The 23,099-nt window shown below is 36.0% G+C and overlaps 1 protein-coding gene across 2 annotated transcripts; it reads left to right on the top strand.

Annotated features, from left to right (window-relative positions):
- The first annotated feature begins 463 nt into the window (after positions 1 to 463).
- Positions 464 to 21,976, top strand: LOC133304293 (transportin MOS14). 2 transcript variants are annotated; one of them, XM_061504295.1, is made up of 27 exons: positions 464 to 743; positions 1,126 to 1,203; positions 1,345 to 1,407; positions 1,656 to 1,703; positions 1,831 to 1,977; positions 2,312 to 2,443; positions 2,552 to 2,592; positions 4,216 to 4,307; positions 4,492 to 4,619; positions 7,139 to 7,214; positions 7,374 to 7,494; positions 7,579 to 7,678; positions 7,992 to 8,073; positions 11,667 to 11,749; positions 12,057 to 12,176; positions 13,609 to 13,660; positions 13,938 to 14,093; positions 14,908 to 15,031; positions 15,110 to 15,191; positions 15,268 to 15,356; positions 15,477 to 15,551; positions 15,665 to 15,719; positions 16,147 to 16,266; positions 20,088 to 20,180; positions 20,265 to 20,410; positions 21,112 to 21,289; positions 21,400 to 21,976. In XM_061504295.1, the coding sequence occupies exons 1-27, from the start codon at positions 621 to 623 to the stop codon at positions 21,676 to 21,678; spliced, it is 2,883 nt and encodes a 960-aa protein (XP_061360279.1). In that variant the 5' UTR covers positions 464 to 620; the 3' UTR covers positions 21,679 to 21,976. The 2 variants fall into 2 exon arrangements, with proteins under 2 accessions (XP_061360279.1, XP_061360280.1); XM_061504296.1 differs by having other exon boundaries at positions 7,600 to 7,678.
- The last annotated feature ends 1,123 nt before the right edge of the window (positions 21,977 to 23,099 follow it).

The following is a 23,099-nucleotide window of genomic DNA, read 5'->3' on the forward strand; positions in this document are numbered from 1 at the left end:
TTGAACTTAAATACAAAAAAATGACACAACAAAAACATATCGGATTGGGAACGGATAAATTTAAACTTGTCTATTGTCATTTTTATTTTTGTTGGAAAACTTGTCTATTGTCATTTGTCACCCTTGTTGTAACGTTGAAGTTCAAACAATGTCATGCCAATGAGCAAACGAAGGTAAAAAGTATTAAAGAAAAGAGAGAAAAAAAAAAAAAAAAAAACTGCAGTTCAGGCGTCATCGTCCAACGAGGATTCACACATAGACGGTCTGGAAGTGGGGCCCAATTCCCCCAACTTAATAATCAACCGCCACGTGTTCAGATCAGACGCACAACGCTTCTGCTAAAAGCGCAAAGACATCTTAGTTGACCAAGCGTCAATCGATCAAACGGCTGAGAAACACACTCTCTATCTCTACGATTGCTTATCAAAGTTTATCAAACCCCTTCCCTTCACCGGGCGCCAAAAACCCCTTTCGTCGCTTTTATCAGCAAACTTCACACTCTCATTTAAAACGCATTGCTGAATGCTGAGAACACCAAAATTGAAAAGCAACAGTTAAATCAAAGCGAGATTGAGCTTCGGTTTCGTCTTTCGTTATCATTGCTTCGATTCGATTTGAGCATGGACCTTCAGAACACTGTGAAGGAAGCCCTAAATGCACTGTATCATCACCCCGATGATGCGGTGCGCATGCAAGCCGATCGCTATCTCCAGGATTTTCAGCGAACTTTGGATGCGTGGCAGGTTCTTTCTTCAATCCGTTCTTTGCTCTCTCGATTCATTTCATTTGATTTCCGATTTATTTTTTTCTTCGCTGGTGCCTATTTCATTTTCAGTGAATGACTGGATATTTCCTTTGTTTGTTGATGCTGGCTTTTCTGGTGTTTGATTTGACGTTTTTCCTTGATTCTAGAACTGATAACTTCGCTGCACGTTTTATAGTTGTGTTGCGGGAACGTTTCTATTTGTGTCATTTGGATTTCAAGGAGACTTGGGGCTTTTTATGTTTCTGGAATTGCGAATTCAGTATTTCAGTTCAAAAAACGCAATTTCGAACATGCTTGTGTATGCCATATATGTTTATTACTTCTGTTTGTTTTTTTTTTTTATGTTTTAATCTCTGCAGGTAGCTGATAATTTACTTCATGATCCCAGTAGCAATCTAGAAACCCTCATATTTTGCTCTCAGACCTTAAGAAGCAAGGTAACTAATTCTTCATAGTTAGTGCTTATGCGTGTTCATGAATGTTAAATGCTAATTTCTGGCTGCAAAACACTTACCCAGAAGATCTTTTTTTTCTTTCTTCTTCTTGGTTTTTTGAGTGCTTGTTTTTGTATGACCTAGGTACAACGAGACTTTGAGGAACTCCCTTCCACAGCTTTCCGGCCATTGCGTGACTCATTAAATGTGAGCGAGTATCTATCTATGCACTGTTGGAGCTGTTCCGACAGTGTCTATTTAAAATTGGGATGTGTGATTTTATTGTATTCCAACTGAAAAAGGATCACAGATATACTCCCGTCTTCTCATGTGCTATGTGTTATAAAATTGTTTGGTTTATGGACTGCCAGCCATGACCATTCAGATTTTTAAATAGATACAACGCTTTACATGCTTACTTATAGGTTTTACTTTCATGGTTGTTTTGAACACAGACCTTGCTGAAAAAGTTTCACAAGGGTCCTCCAAAAGTCAGAACTCAGGTATCGTATAGAGGTTCCTTACGCCCTTCTATCTTGTTAACAGTTTGTTTTTGTCGGTAGTTTTGTGCTTTTTATATGGAAGTTTAATGTACCCAAATGCATTCTTCAAAATTGTCTGCACTTGTAGATTAGCATTGCAGTGGCTGCGTTGGCTGTGCACGTGCCTGCAGAAGACTGGGGAGATGGTGGTATTGTCAAATGGCTTAGGGATGAGATGGATTCCCATCCGGAATATATACCAGGATTCTTGGAGTTACTTACGGTTTTACCAGAGGTATATAAGCTGACGTGCGTGGAACATGTGCCATCTTTCCATCTTATCGATGAGACAAATATCTAAATTCGAGTGACTAAACGACATGCGCCATCTTTCCATCTTATTAATGAGACAAATATCTATATTCGAGTGACTAAACGCCAAGTTGTTATAATCTACGAAGTTGCTGGCTTGTCGGATAGTGTTTTATGTGGCGCTTAAGGACATGCAACTCATAAATTATTCTATAAATGGTTGTAAACAAATATTTTAATTAAAGTAAGTTTATTAACAATTTATTTGGTGCGTTGCGTATTACATTTTTTTTTATGTATTTTATCTTTATAAGCAGGAAGTATTAAATCATAAGATAGCAGCTCGTCCAGAAAGGCGACGTCAATTTGAAAAAGAGCTTACTTCTCAAATGGAGGTTGCTCTTACTATCTTGACAGCTTGTTTAACTATTTCCGAGCTTAAGGAGCAGGTGAGCAGTGAATTTTGTTTTCTATTTACCCTCCATTATGTGGTATTTTGTACTGAGGTTTATTGTTAAAGTGTTCTTATGGTGATTTTTTTTATATTAACATGTCAGGTTCTTGAGGCATTTGCTTCGTGGCTTCGCCTAAAGCATGGGTACAAATTTTTACTTTGTTTATGCCCGTAACTCAATTTTGTTTATCAAATGGTGCATTGCTGATAATGGTAATATAGTATTCTTGCTCAAGTTCTTTTAAGAACTGTTTGGGCATCAAAACACATTTAAATTGTGTAATGGATGGGAGGAAAACTTAATTACTGTCAGTACCCGGCTTTTTGACCACTATAGCCTTTTTTTAATAATTAATTACCAAATTGACCCTATTTATAAACTATTTCAAAAATTTAACCTCTCCAGAAAACATAACACCAATCTGCCCCTTTTTGACCGTTGACCATGAAGCCTACCCGGGTACACCCCTATCTACCCGGGTAAATTTTAAAAAATTTTACCTACCCGGGTACACCCCTCCCTACCCGGGTATATTTCTTGAATCTGGAAAATGTTTGAATTATTTACCCGGGTAGAGAGGGGTGTACCCGGGTAAATAATCATAACTCAAGCTTTTCTCTTCTTGCTTTTCTTCTTTGTTTCTGGTTTCTTTTTCAAACCTTGCAGAGTCATTTTAAGAATGGCCAATTTCTGAGCATCTGAGACAACCCTCTCCAACATCTTCCTCTTGCCATCTTCAGTTGTCTCTTTTACAGTTTTCCACAACTCAAGCTTGTCAACGCCCAATTCCTTCACCTCTAATTCTGAACATTTTTTTGAATTGTCTGACTGGTGACATGTAATAGCATCCTTTGTTGGAGCAGAACCTTGATTATTTGCTTCACTAATCTCAGGCATATGATCCAGTGGAATATCTTTCATCAATAACCTGTTTTCAGATTTTGTTCTCCATGCGTTAGTCCTTCAATTTAGAGATTTTCATTTGCTGTTCACACAAAGAGGATGGGCGCACACAACCAGTTTATGATTATTTACCCGGGTACACCCCTCCCTACCCGGGTAAATAATTCAAACATTTTCCAGATTCAAGAAATATACCCGGGTAGGGAGGGGTGTACCCGGGTAGGTAAAAATTTTTAAAATTTACCCGGGTAGGTAGGGGTGTACCTGGGTAGGCTTCATGGTCAACGGTCAAACAGGGGCAGATTGGTGTTATGTTTTCTGGAGAGGTTAAATTTTTGAAATAGTTTATAAATAGGGTCAATTTGGTAATTAATTATTAAAAAAAGGCTATAGTGGTCAAAAACCCGTCAGTACCCTGTTGTTCCAGTTTTAAGCTTTGAGGCATTTGTTTTTTTATAAACAATTAAGTCCTCTGTCTTAACCTGATACCCAACTCACTGTCAGATTTGTTTTTGCTTTTTTATATTAACATTTATTATTGACTTTTCATATGAAGAAAAAATGAATGAATAGTTTATGATTTCTACTGATTTTAGACTATCCGTTAAGTGAAAGTGATAAAAAGCAACGGGGAATATCTAAAAATGCTGATAATGGGTGTCAACGTGATATCTATAAAATTATGTGCAGAGGCATCAGATTTTTCTAACTGTTTATTACAACTTGATGAAATTTAGATGCATAATTTAAGTTTAATATCATTTTTATAAAACTTTTGAGGGCTACTTTTCTCTCGATCTTCTAATAGGGAAAAAGGAGTTTATTCTATTGGCCTTAAATGATTTTTTATTTTTGTTTTCCAGGTTCCCCGGATCTGTTCTTAGTTCTCATCCACTAGTTCTCACAGCATTGTCAAGCTTGAATTCTGAGTTACTTTCAGAGGCATCTGTAAATGGTATGACAACATGGAAAATATTCATACTGTTTTTTCAAATATCTGTATGCTTTTTGTTTGTTGAGCAATGAAGTTGCAGTCATGAAGTTTATACTTTATACTTTAGTATAGTGCATTTTTTTTTATTTGACAATATAATATTCTCCTCCCGCCCCCTCCCCCCTTCTCTCTCTCTTCTTTGCAGTGATTTCTGAGTTAATACACTACACCGCAGCTGGAAACATTGATGGTGTTTCTGCAAACATGCCCTTAATTCAAGTCATTGTACCTCAAGTTATGAATCTTAAAGCACACCTTAGTGATCCTACAAAGGTAAACACTTTTTTGAGTTCCCAATCTGCTTGCTCCGGGGAATGAGGGATTGTCTACTTTATTGGAATAGTATTCTAGAGCATATTCTAACAAATTTCCTGATGATAGACTTTAGTTCACTTTGTTGGCATTTACTTGATGGTTATAGTTGTCATGAACCAACTCTCCTATAAGTTTAAGTTGTTGAGTGAAGGCATGGTTTTATCATATCTCTTAACATGCCCCCTCATGCGAAAAGCCTTTTTGAGCTTTGAAACGTGGATAATGCACAGGTCTTTATTTTTTTCGGGTTACCTTGTGCTTGAATTCAACTTTTTATTGGATGAATGAGGGTGACAAGGGTCAAACTCTAGACCACTTGTCCCAGGCTTTGATACCAGGTCATGAACTAACTTCCCAAAAGATTAAGCTATTGGCTGAGGGCATGGTTTTTATTATCTCTTAAAAATAGTCAACAGAATTGCAAAAATTTTAATGCCCGTTTTTTTTGGTTGTGATAGTTCTGATTTGGTTAATTTAGTGCAGCAGCTATAGTTTTTGGGCATCATTTCTACAGTCAACTATAAGCTATTTTAAATGTTTTGTTGTTCTCTTGTAGTTGACTATTTACTCTGAATTTAAAGTAGAAATATAATGAGTTTACTCTAATCATAGTAGTCATTCCTGGATAGCAGTGCAGAGTGTTTGGCCCCAAAAATGCTATATAGTGGGATAGCAAATAGTGGGATGGCTGGGATTCCAAAGAAAATACCTACAATGTAAATAATTTATACTACACATATATAAATGCTGGAAATAGGAAAACAAGTCAAAATTAAAGACATATTCATCATCAACAATCATATGTTATACTTAAAACACTATTGTAATTCATCCAAGTTATACTTTCATAACTAGTAAGTCATTCACAACAAGAAGCATAGCAAAATAAAAAAGTACAGCACTGTGTGAGGCTGGAACAGGGGCTTCATACACTGCGTCAAGCTGGAACAGCAACTGGCTTGGCCAGAAAATTGCTGGGCTGCTTGGATTCAGTTGGAAAATGCAAAGAGGTGCTTGAACAGAGGCATGTGAAGTCTAAACAGAGATGGAGTGTGTGAGACAAAGGTGGGACTTTCAAAACATAGTAGGCTTGGTTGGAAAACCACTGGGTTTCTGGAACCCTTCCTACTTCCAGCTGCCTATGCCTTTTTCCAGCAAGTGAATGATTTTCTGGCCAAGCCCACGGGTTTACTGGTTGTTGAATTCAAAGTGAAAAAATGGGCTGATCTATGAGTTTGAACAGAGTGTGGAATGAGGAAAAGACTCAACAGAGGTTAAGGGAAAAAGAAGGGCTTTGCTGGAAAAGCGTCATGTGCTTGACTGGAAAGAAAAAGAGCCCTAGTTAATCTATGGCGTTGTTCATGGAAGAATGAGGGTGTTTTGAACCCTGTTTTCATTTGGATGGGAGAAAAAGGGATGAAATCTAGAAAATCGGCCTTATAAAACCAGAGGGGGTAGTGGAACAAAAGCAGGGAAAAACAGGGATTTTTGCCCCATCAATCATAGTCATCTCAACCCCTACCCACGCAAGTTGGGGAGCCTTGGAGCAGTGGTAAGGTTGCTCTTTGTGACCAGAAGTTTTTGCAAAAATGTAAGGGTAAGGCTGCATACAATCAACCCTCACCCCTACCCTCACAAGTCAAGGAGCCTTTGCACCGGGTTTTGCCCAATCATAGTCACCTCAACTTCCGTGATTTGGTTGCTATCCTTCCACTATCCCGGCCGCTATTAATGCTCTGAAGAATGTGACAAGGGGAACATGTCGTAGTGGTTAGGCTGTGTGATGTAAGACTATGCTGCTATAGTGGTGTCATTAACTACCATGCTCTATATAATTTTTCTCAGATACATTATGATATACTACCAGCTTATACTTACATGCTTGTATAATTTGTATTCTGATGTTACTGAAGTTCTCAGGTGCATGTGTTAATCTTTTGGAAGTTTAGCTTATAAATTATCTTTTGTTCTATTTAGGCTGTAACTGTTTCAAAAGCAGTGGTAAATTAAGTGTTGAACTTTTCTACTGGTTAAAGGCATTTTATTTACTTTGTTCTTTTTGCTGATGGATAAATAGGGATATTTGAGTTATTTATTTTGTGAAATTGTTGTTTTGTTGGTGTGTCTGTGTATTACTTGTGTTAGTGTGACACCTATTCTATATAATTTGTTGACGTGTCTCGGTCACCAAAAAATTGACTAGTCTGCGAGTTTTTCTGAAAAATATCTTCATAACAGTATTAAACCAAAGTTTTCTTATCCAAAATTCTTTTTGTGGGATTCAGTTCTAAACTGTATGTGAATGGCCATGAACATAGAAGATGATTAATTTTTCTTCCCCATCTTGAATGGTCATAAAGATGTTTCATTCATCATATATGATTTTGACATTCTTAGTTTAAAGTTTAAACACAATTGCATGCTATACTTGTTACCCATAGGTCTACTGTTTTCATGATCCTTTTATCTGCCATTAGGATGAGGAAGATGTGAAGGCAATTGCTAGGTTATTTGCAGACATGGGTGATTCGTATGTGGAATTAATTGCAACTGGTACGTGTATATTGATATAATCTTTATCTGTTTCTCTATGAGAAACATTGGTGCTTTCTCGTGCATGGTGTGAATAACTTTGAAGTTTTGGCAAGTTGCTCATGGTTCTGGGTGGTGTTGAACCTATTGGATCTAAATTGTGATAAAATAATTTTTCAGGTTCAGATGAATCAATGTTAATAGTGCATGCATTGTTGGAAGTTGCTTCACATCCTGAATATGTTATTGCTTCTATGACTTTTAACTTTTGGCATAGCCTCCAGTTGAACTTGACTAAAAGGTGGTTTCCCCCCTTTTGAGAGCAGTATTTTTACTGGGTATTGCTTTGACCGAATTGTAAGTATGATTATTGCATATCTGACAGGGAGTCCTATATTTCTTTTAGTAATGAAGCATGCTTTGAAGCCGAGAGAAATAGGAGGCTGCAGGTTTTCCGTCCTGCATATGAGTCACTTGTATCATTGGTGAGTCTTCCATGTTGGAAACTGAAACTTGGAATCAAAGTTTTGCTCTGCAACTGTTGAACTCCCTCTGTAGTGCGTGGTTTCAAGCTCTCATGTGTGACCTTAAAATGAATATTGTTATTATCTATATCCAATAAAAGATTGCACAATTTTCTTATAGTTCTGAAGTTTCTCAACATTGTTGTAGCATTGTGAGACATGATATTATTCCTACATCATTCACACATTACACTTATTTCCAGATAGGACTGGATTCTGTAGTTGTTATTAGTTCCATGTTATTAATTTTTTCAATTTCATGGACGTTTTGCAGGTTAGCTTTCGGGTTCAGTATCCTGAAGATTATCAAGACCTTTCATACGAGGATCTTAAGGAATTTAAGCAAACTAAATATGGTAATGGGTTGTTGTTATGATGCATTTGTTTGTTTTCTTCTTTAATGTCTCATATATTATTGTACATTGGATTAATTCTATTATGGGGTGCAAATATTGTATTTTCATTATTATTATATATTCAATGCACTCACTTAAGGCAAGTTATGGATTTGCTTGTTCTTGGAACTTAAGTCGCAAACAGAAACCAGACATCGTACATTGTACTTGCTGGACTGTACGAGGGTATTATAGGCACACAATTTTTGGTTTTGCACTAAATATCTTATATCTTTACATATGGCATTTAGTAGCAGTTGCTGGGGCTATCTAAAATACAAATGTTTAAATTATGACTTTACTTTCTGAGCATTGAATTGCAAATTGATAACGAGTTTTCTAATCTGGTGTGAAGTAATTGTTGCAATCTTGATGGTTGATATGACGTTAATAAACTTTTACATGTGCTTATGGTTGGATTGGAATGCAAGAATTTTCAAGGATTACTTTATGGTGTTACCTATGTTATGTTGCTCAGCTAACAGTTAATTTAGAGGGGTTTCTCTGCTCAGACATGCAGAGAATTTGGTGAGCTTTGCTTTGGTATTTATGTGATTTTTTGTTTTTAAGTTAACTGAACGATCAAATTGGTCCTCCAAAGGTAGAGACATTAAGTTGGTTCCTCTGATTTTGGATATCAATTTGGTCCCTCAATGTTAAATGGATATAAATTTAGTTCCTTAAAGTATCTTTGAACTTCAATTTGGTCCCCCGAATTGATTCGACCAAATTGATTTCACATGTATCTTTGGAGGACCAATTTCCTGACTATTGTGGGTCTTTATTAATTTCTTTGGGAGGACATCTTATCCTCTTTACTTGTTTCATTCTCTTTTAATATTTCTTATTCACTCCAAAAAATGAGATATTTGTCATATTAGGTGACAGATAGAAGTTCCTTGATATGGGCTCTCTCATCTTTTGGAAGTTTGGAACATCTACACTAATAAATGAAACAAATTGAATGATTAACCCACCTCACTGTCACTCCTCCAAACATCTCATTTGTGGTCAGTTTGTGTAAGAGATGCTGTATGTTATGTTTTGCGCATCACAGACAGGGAACACCTCCTTGTAACAGAATCTGTTCAGTTAGTTAGCAGAAGTTGTTATTCAGTTCAGTTTGTTATTAGTTTCAGTTTTGTTATATGTATAAATAGCTGTTATGTATCAGATTATATGTTTCTGAATCAATAACACTCAGATTCTCTCGAACTCTAAAATCTCCTTCCTTTAATTTTCTTGCATTTTCTCTGAATTCTTCATGGTATCAAGAGCTTGAAGGTCCAATGCCATGGCTGGCTCGCCTTCTCTTTTGGATCCTACTCCACCTGTTCTGTTGATTGCGCCAGCACCTCCATGGACTACTCCCACATCTTTGACGACAGCTCCTATCACTTTCGATGAGAAAAACTTTCTCATCTGGAAACAGCAATTTGAGGCTGTCTTCCAAGGCCATAGATTCCATTGATTTGTGGTAAATATGGTGATTCCACCGCGTCTCCTCTCAAAACCGCACAAAGATGTTGATCAGAGCAATAAGATCAACTTCTCTTTTCCTGGCTCCTATTGTCACCCTCTTACTCTATTCTCACTTGTGTTGTTGGATACATTCATTATTGGCAGTTATGGGAAGAAATTCACAATTTCTTCAGTTCGCAAAATCGTGTGAAGTACAATGAGAGGAATGTGCTTTGTTTCTGAATATTTGCTTCACATCAAAGATTGGTGGATTCACTGAAGTCTATCAATTCTCTAGCCTCATGAGCATCTTGCTGTTATCCTTGATGGTTTGCTAGATGAATGTGACTCGTGTTTTACTTGCATGGATCCTTACACAGTAAGTGAGATTGAACCTCTTCTTGTGCATGAAGGCCTAGACAAAAAACAACAACTCTCAGGTGTCTTCGCGGTGAACATTGTTCAACACCATCCATCCTTTGCAGTTGCAACTCAGTCCTCATTGCCTTCTTCCTCTCCGTCTAAGATCTCCAATGCATGTATTGAAAACACCTTCGTTTTGTTGTTACATGCTCTGTGGTTCTCTCCACAACAATTTCCTTCTTCAAGGGTGTTGAATCTCAATGTGTGTCGCAGCTCCCTGTGCATGACCTCTTCATTCAACTCGGCTTCTCATTTCGTCGTGGTTGATTTGGCTGTGATGGCAGATTTGGATGCGGCAGTAGCAATGGCTCTCACGGCAAATTGCAGCGTCAAGCCGTCAACTTTATTTTAAATGGGGTCATGATTCTATGACTTGTTTCATTGCTTTGTTTGCACTTTTGTGCCTCCACGGGTGCCACATTTCTGATGCTTTACGTCATCCTTCAGCTGTGTATTGATTGCGGGATTCTCCAGCCACTCCTCTATTTGTCTCTTCTCCGTGTACGTACTCTCTTCAATAGCTTCGTATTATTTGCAAAGGACATTGGGATGGATTAATTTATATCTTAAATTACATTAAAGGGGTTATGAGAAAAGGACTTTTCTATGAAGATAAAGGTTATACTTGGAATTTTGGATTCTCAAATGCTGTTTGGGAAGGTTCCCTCATTGATAGGATATCAACTTTTGAATATTGTGTGTTTTCGAGGATAACCTGATATCATGGAGAAATAAGAAAGAAAATGTTGTTGCAAGATAAGTTTTAAAACAGAATATCGAGTCGTGGCATCTTCTACTTGTAAACTCATTTGGCTTAAACAATTGTTTCGAGTGCTTTGTGGAGGTTATGCAAATGACACTCATTTGTGATAATTGAGTTGCGTTGCATATCGCCTCAAATACAATGTTGCATAAGAGGACCAAACATATTAAGATAGATTGCCATTTTATTAGAGAGATTTGTCGGGATCATAACTGCTCACTTCTTTAATTCAAATGACTAGTTGACAGGTATTTTCACTAGTCCTTGCGACTTCGAGAGGTTCTCGGATAAGTTAGCTATGTAACAACGTTGGTGCATATGTTCTGGCTTGAGGGGGAGTGTTGGACATTATGTAGATAATGTCTAGATTCATTGTATAGGCTAAGTAAATCGTGTTTTATTGTAATTGGGATATTGGTGATTTTTTATTTGTTACTTGTTGTCTATATAATTAAGTCTTTGTTGTGTAGTTCAAAACACGGGTTTCATCATACGTCTCTTGTTTTCTCTTCCTTTTACAATTTTGATGTTGAAGGTAAAAAATGAATGTTACAAATATAATATAAAATATAAAAGCATTCATCTGCCTTCACCTAACAGCTTAGGCTTTTGAGTTGAATTGGTTGTTTAATAATGAACATTTTTCTTTTGCATGGAATATATGTTGCGGATGTTCACTGTAATTGTTTGCCACTTTCTATTGTTAAGGAATTTACCATTAAGCTTTGACTCTTTTGAATATTTAAGGTAATGATTATTTTGTGTAATGGAGGTGCTGGAGCCTTTGCTCACTCCCTTCCCTTAATTGCTATGTTCTACAACCTCAAGATTTACATGTAGCTAAATTGTCATTTCAACCCAATTTAGATGGTATTTCTAACAGGCTAACTGCAAGTTGTTGTTTCAGCTGTTGCGGATGTATTAACAGATGCAGCATTAGTTCTTGGTGGTGATGCCACACTTAAAATTCTATACATGAAACTTCTTGAGGTATGTATTACATCTTGAAGTGGTTCAATTGAATTATGCTTTCTCTGTTATTAATATAAGGATCTTGTAATGGTGGGAGTGAGAGCTCATCTGTTTAATCTAATCTTAGTGTGTAAATTTTATTCTAAACTTCTTGGTCTCTAGTATTTCATCTACCTTTGCATTTACCTTTATATCAGTCTAATAGATTGCTGATGTTGGCTGTCTTTTTTCTTATATTTACTTCTTTTGCCAAACTAATGTGAATGTTGTTTCCTAAACCTATTCTCTGTTTCTGAACCCCCCCAAACAAACAACAACCATTTAGGCTGTATCTGGCCATGGTAATACTGAACACAAGGAATGGCGTCCAGCAGAGGCTGCTTTATTTTGCATTCGGGCTATATCAAATTATGTGTCAGTTGTTGAAGCAGAAGTAATGCCTCAGGTATGGTAAACCTTTAAATTTTCTTGGGTAATTATATTGAACTTCCCTAAAGTATAGCCAGATGACTGGAATCTCTTTTTTTTGAATTTTACAATTAACTCTTGCTTTTTAAAGCCACATTACAAAATCCTGTTATACACTTTTAACTTTTGTCGCGATAGATATGAAATTTTTATCACTATTTAGGTCTTTTTATGGATATTTAGGTACAAATTAGAGTCAAAGATCCTAAAGTGTCATGCGATATATATTAAAGAAACTCCCTAAAATTTCATAACAAAAGAAACAATAGTTTTTTTTTTTATCTCTTTTAAATTCTGTGTGTCTAAATATTTTTGTTAAGTTAAAAATATGACAAAACATTCTTGTCATTTAACTACTACTTGAAGGAAATTGCAGAAGTGATACAGTAATTATTATAATGTAAAATTAATGCCTTTTGGCTACAATGAAGGGTTTTTTAATCTGGCAGTGAACAATAATGGAGTAGATTTTAATATTCAAAAACTGGGACTGTGGTTCTTGATATTTGACCATACTCCAAGGAAGTTATTCTAATTTTCCCTTGTATCTATATTTAATCTATTGTCTGTTTGATATACTAATATTTTACCCATGGTTTTACAACTTCAAATTTTTGAATTTTGAGAGAGAAATATTTAAGCAGGCACTCTTGCCACTCCAAGTCATACTACGTTTTCTCACCACTTCAGTATGCCAATATGCTTGGTATCCTATTTCGTTGGCTAGTACTGTTAGAGTATAATGTAAACCATTAAAGAGGCCCTCACCTAAAAGTTTAAGCTTTTGGGTTGAATTGGTTCTTTACATGGTATCAGAGCCTTGGTGTCCCGGGTTCAATTTTTGCCACCAGTTATTTTTTTTGTGGAATTTCTTAGCACAAGTAGGTTGGGCCTGATGCATCATCCACCTTTCAAGCATAGTAGACTCTTGTGAGGGGGCGTGTTAGAGTATAATATAAACCATTAAAGAGGCGCTCATCTAACAGCATAAGCTTTTGGGTTGATTTGGTTCTTTACAAGTACATTTGTTTGTTTTGCATTATATATATATATATATATATATATATATATATATATATATATATATGGGAAAAAAGTTTCCGATGTTACTTTACATAACTTTATCTAATGTTCATCGAAACGACGTCGTTTTAGGGTTGAAAAATTAAAAAATTAGAGTGATAAAGACTATTATAACCCTGAAATAAATTAAAATTACAAAAATACCATGATTTCCGTCCCAAAACGACGTCGTTTTGATGAACATTAGATAAAGTTATCTAAAGTAACATCAGAAAAAACAAACCCTATATATATACTGCACAAGGTCCCTATCTGAATATGTTCTTTTGCAAGCTCATATAAGACAATTATTTTATATTTGCATCTTTGGTTTTTGCTTCACACAGATCATGGCATTGCTTCCAAAACTCCCTCATCAACCCCAACTACTTCAGACAGGTAATGCCTTTTTTCTACAAAAAAATTATATAATTCTCTTCCCATTCGACTTTTTAGTTCCCTCATCGTAATTTTATATCTGAAATGCTGGTTAAATTTGTATGTTACCGAACTATGAAAATGCTTGTTTTGCCTTGTTGCCATATTTTCAGATATAATTCTTTTCCCATTTGACTTTTTAGTTCCCTCATCGTAATTTTATATCTGAAATGCTGGTTAAATTTGTATGGTACCGAACTATTAAAATGCTTGTTTTGCCTTGTTGCCATATTTTCAGTGTGTTTGACTATTGGAGCTTATTCAAAATGGTTTGATTCTGCATCCTGTGGACTGTCTATACTGCCTTCAGTTTTAGATATCCTAATGAACGGCATGGGTACATCTGAGGAATGTGCAGCTGCTGCTGCTTTGGCGTTTAGACACATCTGTGACGGTATAGTTAACTCTAGTTTGAGTATATTAGTGCACTTTCTGTTTCGCGCTGGGAATGTTGAAGAGTTAGCTTGGTGAGTTACTACAATATTCGGTGCAAACAAGGTGAAGATGAGTGGCTATACTAAAAATCATAACAAATCAATTTTTTGAACTTTGTGGTTTTGATTATGGAGCTTAGCACCAAAGATTTACCTGGAGCATATGATTTGGTCATTTTCATACATAGTGGGAAAAAATCTCTTGTGCTTTAATGAGAGGATGCAACTTGTTTAAGTAAGCTTCATTTGCTCTTCAGGAAAGTATTGCAGGAATCTAATTATCCAAAAAAAAAGAAGTGAAAAAGTAGCTTAAGCTAATTTTACTTTTCTATCAAATGCTTTTACCAAATACTTTTGGAGATGGATTAAGAAATAGAATATTGGATGAGGAGATGCGGAACATGTTTTAATTAATTCTCATTATTATTGCTTTGGCCTGTTAATTTAGATGGAGAGAATAATTAATTTTTTCTTTGGATTTTATATGACATTTGTTAGAATAAAGCCATTAGTGAGCCTTCAACCTAACAACTTAAAACTTTTGGGATAGTTGGTTCTTGACATGGCTTTAGAACCTCTATGACCAAGTTGTCAAGAGCTGAATTTTCTCATTCTTCTAAATAAAAGTTGAATTTCCGGACAAAGTAGGTGGGTTTGTGCGTTGTTTATGCTTAATGTCCAAATGTCTCATTGTGAGGGGATGAGTTGGTGATTGACTAAGTTTTTAGTATTTGATATGATAATCATGACTTAAACGATTTGTTTTGATTTCAGACTGCCGGAAAAAGCTTTGCGGATGCTTGGAGGGTCTCTTCCACATCTACAATAGGACAGTCAGTGGGGAAGATAGTTTTAAAGTTCCTGCTGAAGATTCGTTGCATCTGGTTGAAGCCTTAAGGTAATTTGGTTCCTTGAAATATTTTGGGGTAGGATTGCTTTGAAGTAGTTGTTTTGAACATTGTAAATTTGCATGCAGTATGGTTGTTACTGAACTTCCTCCTGATGATGCTAAGAGAGCTCTTGAGGCATTATGCATTCCAGTCATATCTCCTTTACAGGTTAGTGTCTGACTGCAGAGTTTTTAGTTATACTCTTTCTTTTGATGCTTTTGCTTTCAACCTTTTGCTCCATCAGGAAGCTATCAATCAAGGTCCCGAAATCTTAAGTAAAAGGCCTTCTCGTCAGTTAACAATTCATATTGATCGATTTGCTTACATCTTTAGGTGTGTTCCATAATTTATAGTAATGTCTACACACACCCCTACCCTACCCTGCCTTGTCTTTTTTTTTTATAAAAACAATTTTTATCACTATCCTGAACTTGCAACTGTATCTGCCTCTAGATATGTAAATCATCCTCAAGTAGTGGCAGATGCTATTCAACGTCTCTGGCCAATTTTTAAAGCTATTTTTGATATGTAAGTAGCCTCAAATTGCTTCTTACGTCTATCATTTCTTTTGTGTTCTTTGTTTTCTTTTATTTTTTGACACTTGTTTGTCTGAGCCATTTTTATAATGATATTGATGCCAGTCGTGCTTGGGACATGCGAACAATGGAATCTCTCTGCCGAGCATGTAAATATGCAGTGAGTAAGCTATAACTCTGCTACATTTTCCTGATGTGAAGAAAATAATTAATAATGATGTGGCATGAGTTGATATTGAGTCATGCAATTGAATTAGATGCCCATCCTAAATTTCCTTATGAGTGCCACTTTTGTGTGTTTGGTTTCAATCCTTACATATTATGTCTTTATGCTTCATAATATGGCCATGCATATATTTTCATGAGGTCGCAACATACTATGTTTATGATGTGTTTTTTTTTTTCTCGCGTAAGAAGCTATGTTTTCAGTTGGCTGTTAGTCAGCCATGTCAATGATTCAAACCCAGGTGGTTTCTTCCTCTTAAAGAGTCTGTACAAGCCCAACCCTGGTTCTATGCATTATCAACGTTGAAATGATTAGTTTGTATTGTTGAATGCTTTATAGCAATTTTCTATCACATTTCTAGGTGAGAACTTCTGGAAGGTTCATGGGGCTCACAATCGGTGCCATGCTGGAAGAGATTCAGAGTCTATATCGGCAGCACCACCAACCATGCTTTCTTTATCTATCCAGTGAAGTTATAAAGGTATTAATATCTTACTCTGCCATTTTTATCGCCATTCCTAATAACCATTGGTTGCAAAAGTCATATATGGTTTTAGCTCAAGTGGTACCTTTATTGTGGATGCTAGTAAAATGTGTTATATGAATGAGTCTACATACAAAAGTGGTGTTGGAAGTATCTTTCAACTTTAAAGGAAGATCTTTTTTGCCATAGGTGAATTGGAGTGTGCTCCTTCAATTAAAAATGGGGTGTAAGTGGGGGTCCTCTTAATTTCAAATTTTTTTGCTGTCTAGTTTATGAGGATTTTGGTGTAAGGAGGGTAACAATCTGTGCCAGTTTGGTTAGTGTTTGAGTTTTCAATGATATTGTGCTAGCACTTGATCTGTTATGGGTTAGATAAGGAAATTAATTGGAGTGCGTTATCTAAGGTTGTCAAACACTACAGTCTACCTAAACTCATTGGAGCATCGGTAAACTCGATTTGTAAACTCGTAAAAGTTTACCTAATGCAAAAATGATATTTAGGAAACCTACCATAGCATCCAAACACAATTTAAACCAAAAAATCAACAATTTTGTAATGGGGACAACTTCAAATAAGCCAGAGGCAACCAATAAACCAGGAATCAACAATTCACAAATCACAAGTCGGGTTGAAGTCAGTTCACGACGGGTGCATGTCAGGACAGTTCATGACATTGATAGGAGACGAGATTGGGTTCGTGACAGGTTGAAGACATCTTGACATGGTTGAGTGACAATGGCTTTCGTTGATTTGCCAAAAACAGACATGGGTTTCTGTGTCATGTCTTCATTCAGGAGCCCTAGCAGAAAACTCCATACTGAGCTGTCTTTTGCATTTTTCTTGGCAACAATGTCATTTTGGGCATGGCGTTTTGGCAATTGGGTGCAGATATTATATTTCAAGACTTCTTCACTCGCTCATTGACTTGTGATTTTGTGTGACTTGAATAGTAGATATTCGGAATTCCAAATCGTAATATTATTTCTTTGTTGTTCGTGTATAGAGTTATAATATATAGACTAAGGTGAGTAATTACTTTCCAAACAAAGAGGTTATTCTAATGAAAAAAACTATAAACAAATCTACCATATTATCTGTCACAAATCTGTCCTATAAAAGGAAACAAATCTACAATTATTCTTTTTATATTTACAATACTCTCCTGCAAGTTGACGAATGGATAATCTTTCTCAACTTGCCACTGAGATCATCAAACCTGTCAATGGATAGTCCCTTATTTAATACATCTGCCAATTGATATTTTGCTGGAACATATGTTGTGGTTATCAGATCATTATGTTTTGTTCTCTCATGTTGAACTGGATTATGTGCAATGCTATGACTGATTTGTTGTCACAAAACTGTTTCATAGGACCTTCATACTTCATTCTAAGGTCCTCTAATATGATTTTCATCCATAAGAACTCAAACTACCTCTGCACTTGACTTGGCAATCACGTTTTGTTTCTTACTCCTCAATGTCACTAGGTTTTTGCCCAGAAACACGATGACCAGATTTTGAACTCCTTTCAATAATTGAACCTGCACAATCTGCATATATATACACTTCCTCGGATAGATTTCCACTCTATCTAAATAGTAACCCATTTCCAACTGTGGTTTTAAGGTACTTATAAAATTCGGCCAACAACCTATCAGTGTATTACCTTTGAGTCATGTATGAACAGACTAACAATACTGACAGCATATGCTATATTTGGTCTGGTATGTGCTGGGTGTATCAATTTTCCTACCAATCTATGATATTGGGCTCCATCAACCTTGGGAATCTCTTCAATTCCTATTTATGATTATGCTCAATAGGTGTAGTACTAGCCTTACACCTGACTTTTTTTTATCATTGAGAAGGTCAAGGGCATGTTTCCTTTGAGAAATAAAAGTACCTTGCCTGGAGTAGGCAGCTTCAATTCTAAGACCTTTCATTTCAATTCAACCTCACCTGTTAATTTTTTTTCTTAAGGAACTGTTTCTCAATTGGGTCATCACCTGAGATGATGATGATGTCATCAACATACTCAAGTAGGACAATGTTTAAAGAAGAGAACATGATCACCTTGGCTTTGTCTATATACCAAAGACACCATTGTTACTATAGGTAATGACCATGACAGTATATCTCAGTTGAAGATAACAAAAGACTTGCAATTTCAGACCAAAGACTTGGGTAAAGCTCAAATACTTTCTTGGTCTTGAGGTTGGTTAATTTTGGAATGGTTCTGCAATTTCAGAGAGAAAAATATGCTTTGCATATACTAGAAATTAGAAAAAACTGATATGATAACTTGCAAACCTATTGATAACCCGATGGATCCTATCATTAACCTATTTCTAGATCAGGGGGAGCATTATCCAAATCCTGGTAGGTACAGTAAGTTAGTTGGGAAACTAAATTACCTTACAATAACCAGACTAGTTATTTCCTTTGCGGTGCTAAGGAGAGGGTTGGGATGCAGAGGTGCGAATCTTATATGTTGAGAGTGCTTTGGGCCAAGGATTGTTGTATGAAGACTAAGGTAACACTCAAGTTGTGCGGTACTTTGATATTTGTTGAGCTAGTTTGCTTATCAATAAGGGATACCATGTTTTTGTTAATTGTAATTGTCAGAGATATATAAAACTATTAATGTAACCTCACTCAACAGCTTAAGCTTCTGGGTTGAATTGGTTCTTTATATGGTATCAGAGCCTTGGTGTTATGAGTTGGATCCTCACCGCCTCCCATTTAATTAATAATTAATCAAATCTTATGGAGTTTCTTAGCACAGGTAGGTGAGCCTGTGTATTGTCCACCCTTCAAGTCCAATGGGCTCTTGTGTGAGGGGTCTTGTTAGAGATATATAAAACCATTAATGTAACCTAGCTCAACAACTTAAGTTTTTGGGTTAAATTGGTTCTTTACAGTAATCTTGTATCCCAAAAAAGTAAGAAACACAATGTGATTGCTCGGTAGAGTGTAGAGATCGAGTATAGAGCCATGAACTTATACGAGTGAAATAGTTATTTCGTGTGTTGAATTTTGAAAATATTGATCATGTTAAGCTGCACTGTGATATTCAATTTCTTTACATTTTGCTCAAATTCTGCCTTTCATTAGAGAACCAAGCATGTGAAATTGATTGTCACTTTATTAGGGAAAAAGCTTTCTCTAAGGAAATCACTATTTGAGTTTGTTAATTCTAGTCATCAACTTCCAGATATGCTTACAAAGTTCCTTTGGGGTCCTTGAATCCCTTTCACTTGTAACATGCCTAGTACATATGATTTCTACACCTTAGCTTAAGGAGGAATGTTGGGTAGCATTTCCTATTTAGGGAAAATATCTCCGAGTTAGGGATTGTATATTCCGACATTCCGTTAACAATTAAGATTTGACTTGTATTATTTATCTTAATTTATTTGTTTCCTAATATTAAAGATTCTAAATCATGTATTAATATAATCAGTAATGCTCTGTTCATCTTCTACGTCTCTAACTTCTCATCTTTTTGTGGGTTATAGTAACACTTTGGCTTCTTTATGGTGCTCAGCTAAGTTTTGTATAGAGGATTCTCTTTGATAGATATTAAGAGAAACAAGCTTTACTTATTTGATCTGTCTTTCCCTTTCATTGTACTTGCGTGTTCTTGTTTCTTTTCCTAATAAAATTTCTTATTCTATATTTTTTAAAAAAAATGAAAGATTATGCATCTCATTATCCCATCATTGACTATAGGTTGTACAAAATTCTTCCCCTACATGGTGTGATCAATGAACTAGTTTCGTATAACTTTGGTGGTTGGTGTCTCCTGTATTTCAGATATTTGGTTCTGATCCATCTTGTGCTGACTACCTGAAGAATTTGATTGAGGCGCTGTTCCAGCACACAACACGGCTTCTCACAAATATTCAGGTGTGATTTAAGTGACTTCGCTGTAGCACATTCTTTAAGATCTATTGATAGTGTTTGAATGTTTGACTATATTTCCTAACGCAGGAATTCACAGCACGGCCTGATATAGCGGATGATTGTTTTTTGTTGGCCTCAAGGTGTATTCGCTACTGTCCTCGACTGTTTATTCCCTCATCTGTTTTTCCTTCGTTAGTTGATTGCTCTATGGTTGGGATCACCGTACAGCATAGGTAGAGGCTCTCTCTCTCTTTCTCTCCACGTCACACACACACACACACACACACACAACCTTGAAAACATCTTCTATTCTTCTGAAAGGGTATTGTGTGTATTCTTAGTCTTTTTGCTTATTGTTTATTATTGAGATACAAGGAATCCTATAACGAAATTTCGTGCTGCTCCATGTCTCACTTCCTCCTCGCCTGCATAAGTCTCTGCATTTTACAATTTCTGTCATAATCATATACAGCATTGATTGCATCTCTGATGCAATGCCTTTATTTTTCCTATGCTGTCTTTAAGTTGAGGCATGAGGTTTAGCCGTCCACTCATTTGAACTTACAATTCATGCATCTGCGTGGAAAGAGACATAAAGACAATTCTTGCATCTTATAAATATAAAATTACCTAAGGGTTAAATGTCAATTAAAATTAACAAAATGAAGCGTTTTACTCCTAGAATACTACAGTTATTTTATATCATGGGACACTGTTGTTTGAAATGCCTTATCTACCTTCAAACCTATTTGCTTCTTATACTTTTTCTCAGTTGATATCATTGTTGCATGTGTGTTGCAGTTGTGATACAAAAATGCTTCTAATTCTAAAGGAGCTTATGCCATGAGAATCCAATGGATATTTCTCTTTTAAAATATATCCGCAGCACTGTGTAGCATGGTTATTTATCCCTTGCTGTTTCCCTCCTCTGCAGGGAGGCTTCCAATTCCATATTGCATTTCTTGGCTGATATTTTTGATCTTGCAAACTCCACTGCGGGGGAGCAATTTATACCAATCAGAGATAGCATAATTATTCCTCGAGGAGCCAGCATCACCAGAATTTTGGTTGCTTCATTAACCGGAGCACTTCCAAAATCTCGAGTAGATGTGGTAATTTCAAAGTCAATGTTGACTCTTTCATTTTCATATAATTTCACATTTTTTGTTAGGATGAAGTACAACTATCTATTTCTTTATGTGTGCACCTGCATCTCTCTCAGGTATCTTACACACTTCTGGCATTGACTCGATCATATGGGATGCATGCTCTGGAGTGGGCAAAAGAAAGTGTTCTGTTGATTCCATCAACAGCAGTCACAGATGTGGAGCGAACAAGATTCTTGAAGGCACTTTCTGATGCGGCATCTGGAGGTGATACTAATGGGCTAACTGTTCCTGTTGAAGAGCTCTCCGATGTTTGCCGACGTAACAGAGCAGTTCAGGAAATAGTTCAAGAGGCTTTGAGACCAATGGAGTTGAATTTGGTGAATGTATCATAGAGGATTGGTAAATGCCTGTGATAGGGAGGGCCATTTTGTTTAGGTCCTGTCTGTTGGTTAGGCTAGTTGGTTGTGTATTATCTGTTACATTTTTTTTATCCATATCATTCTCCAATTTTTTAGGAGAATTTGCCCCTGCATGTTCTATTGTGTTGGCCGGAAGAAATTATACGGGGTGTTGTATCTTTATTTCTTGAGATGGGGGATTGGTGAGTGATGTCATTTGTCCTGGTTGTCATTTTTGTGGGGGCGATTACATGGTATACAATTGTAATTTAATGAAAGCAGGAAAAAAAATGGGGGAAAATAGATTACAATCAAAAAGTTGCTGCAATTATTTTAGTTTGAAATGGATATCGATTTTCGAATCTTCGGAGCAGAGGCTGTCTTCAGTTCGTTGGACTAATCTCTTAAAATTAAAAATAGTTGAATGTGATTGAGATGTAAATAGTTTAAAGGCTTCTGATCTCGTCTATAGGCTTCTGATCTCCCTCCAGATAATTGGAACTCTGACTTAGAGCTAAAAATCAGCCAAGTAATCATACTGTGATTGCAAGTTGTGCAAACTGAAAATAATATTATTCCTTCAACTTAATTTTTCGGAGGAAATTGCTACATGAATTGACATTCCCAACTGCCACGTCTGTGTTATCGCAGCTAACCATGGAAAGTGCTGACAATTTTTCAAACTGAGTCTAAGAACAATCGAATAAGTTGTATTTGTAATTGCGTTAAATAGTGTTAAAGTAACCTCTCCTTAATAACGTTTTGGTTCACCAAAATAATAAATTAGATATGATTATGATCAAGTGTATTTTGGAAAATATTGATGTATCACCAATTGATGAGACAATGTCACAACCTGGTTAAGATACTTTGGTTTTATGATAAGAAGACTATTAAAGATTTCGCTACAAAAAGCGAATCAAATGGAAGGTTGTCTCATTAAAAAATTAGAGGAAGGCCGAATAAATTTTTTTTAAAAGAAAAAGAGAGTAAAGAACCTTACTCTAAATAGATATATTAGAACTATAGTTCTTTCGTAGAGTTCAATGATTTAATGCATATAACTTATGGGTAAAGCTATTATCATGTGACATAATCTAACCAAATTTTCCCACTCAAACAAAGATGCATGTGGGTCCCATACATATAATAAAAACAAAAAACAAAAAATGTTAGTGCGAAAACCAATGGGTGAGTGGATAATTTTTTTTACATCATGTTACATAATATTAGTTTTCCCCATAACTTATTCTACTGAATGGCAGAAAGCTTGGTTATTAGTATACCTATCAATGTATTACTTTTGCATAACTTAAGACTTGATGTTTTCAAGGAAATAACCCTTGTTAGTAGTTATGTGCAACGTTTGTTTTCTTAGTAATGGCAGTAATTTTTCAAACATAAAGCTGCAATCT

This window comes from Gastrolobium bilobum, unplaced genomic scaffold (assembly GCF_033153095.1).
Source record: "Gastrolobium bilobum isolate Gb01-03AN ecotype WA unplaced genomic scaffold, APGP_CSIRO_Gbil_v1 utg4007, whole genome shotgun sequence".
Taxonomy (NCBI): domain Eukaryota; kingdom Viridiplantae; phylum Streptophyta; class Magnoliopsida; order Fabales; family Fabaceae; genus Gastrolobium; species Gastrolobium bilobum.

What these genes read in the sequence shown, in the direction of transcription:
- LOC133304293 (XM_061504295.1), top strand. Translation starts at nt 621, where the DNA reads ATGGACCTTCAGAACACTGTGAAGGAAGCCCTAAATGCACTGTATCAT. An exon ending in TACTTACGGTTTTACCAGAG is followed by an intron (nt 1,978 to 2,311) that starts GTATATAAGCTG and finishes CTTTATAAGCAG; the next exon opens with GAAGTATTAAATCATAAGAT. An exon ending in TTCAGAGGCATCTGTAAATG is followed by an intron (nt 4,308 to 4,491) that starts GTATGACAACAT and finishes TCTTCTTTGCAG; the next exon opens with TGATTTCTGAGTTAATACAC.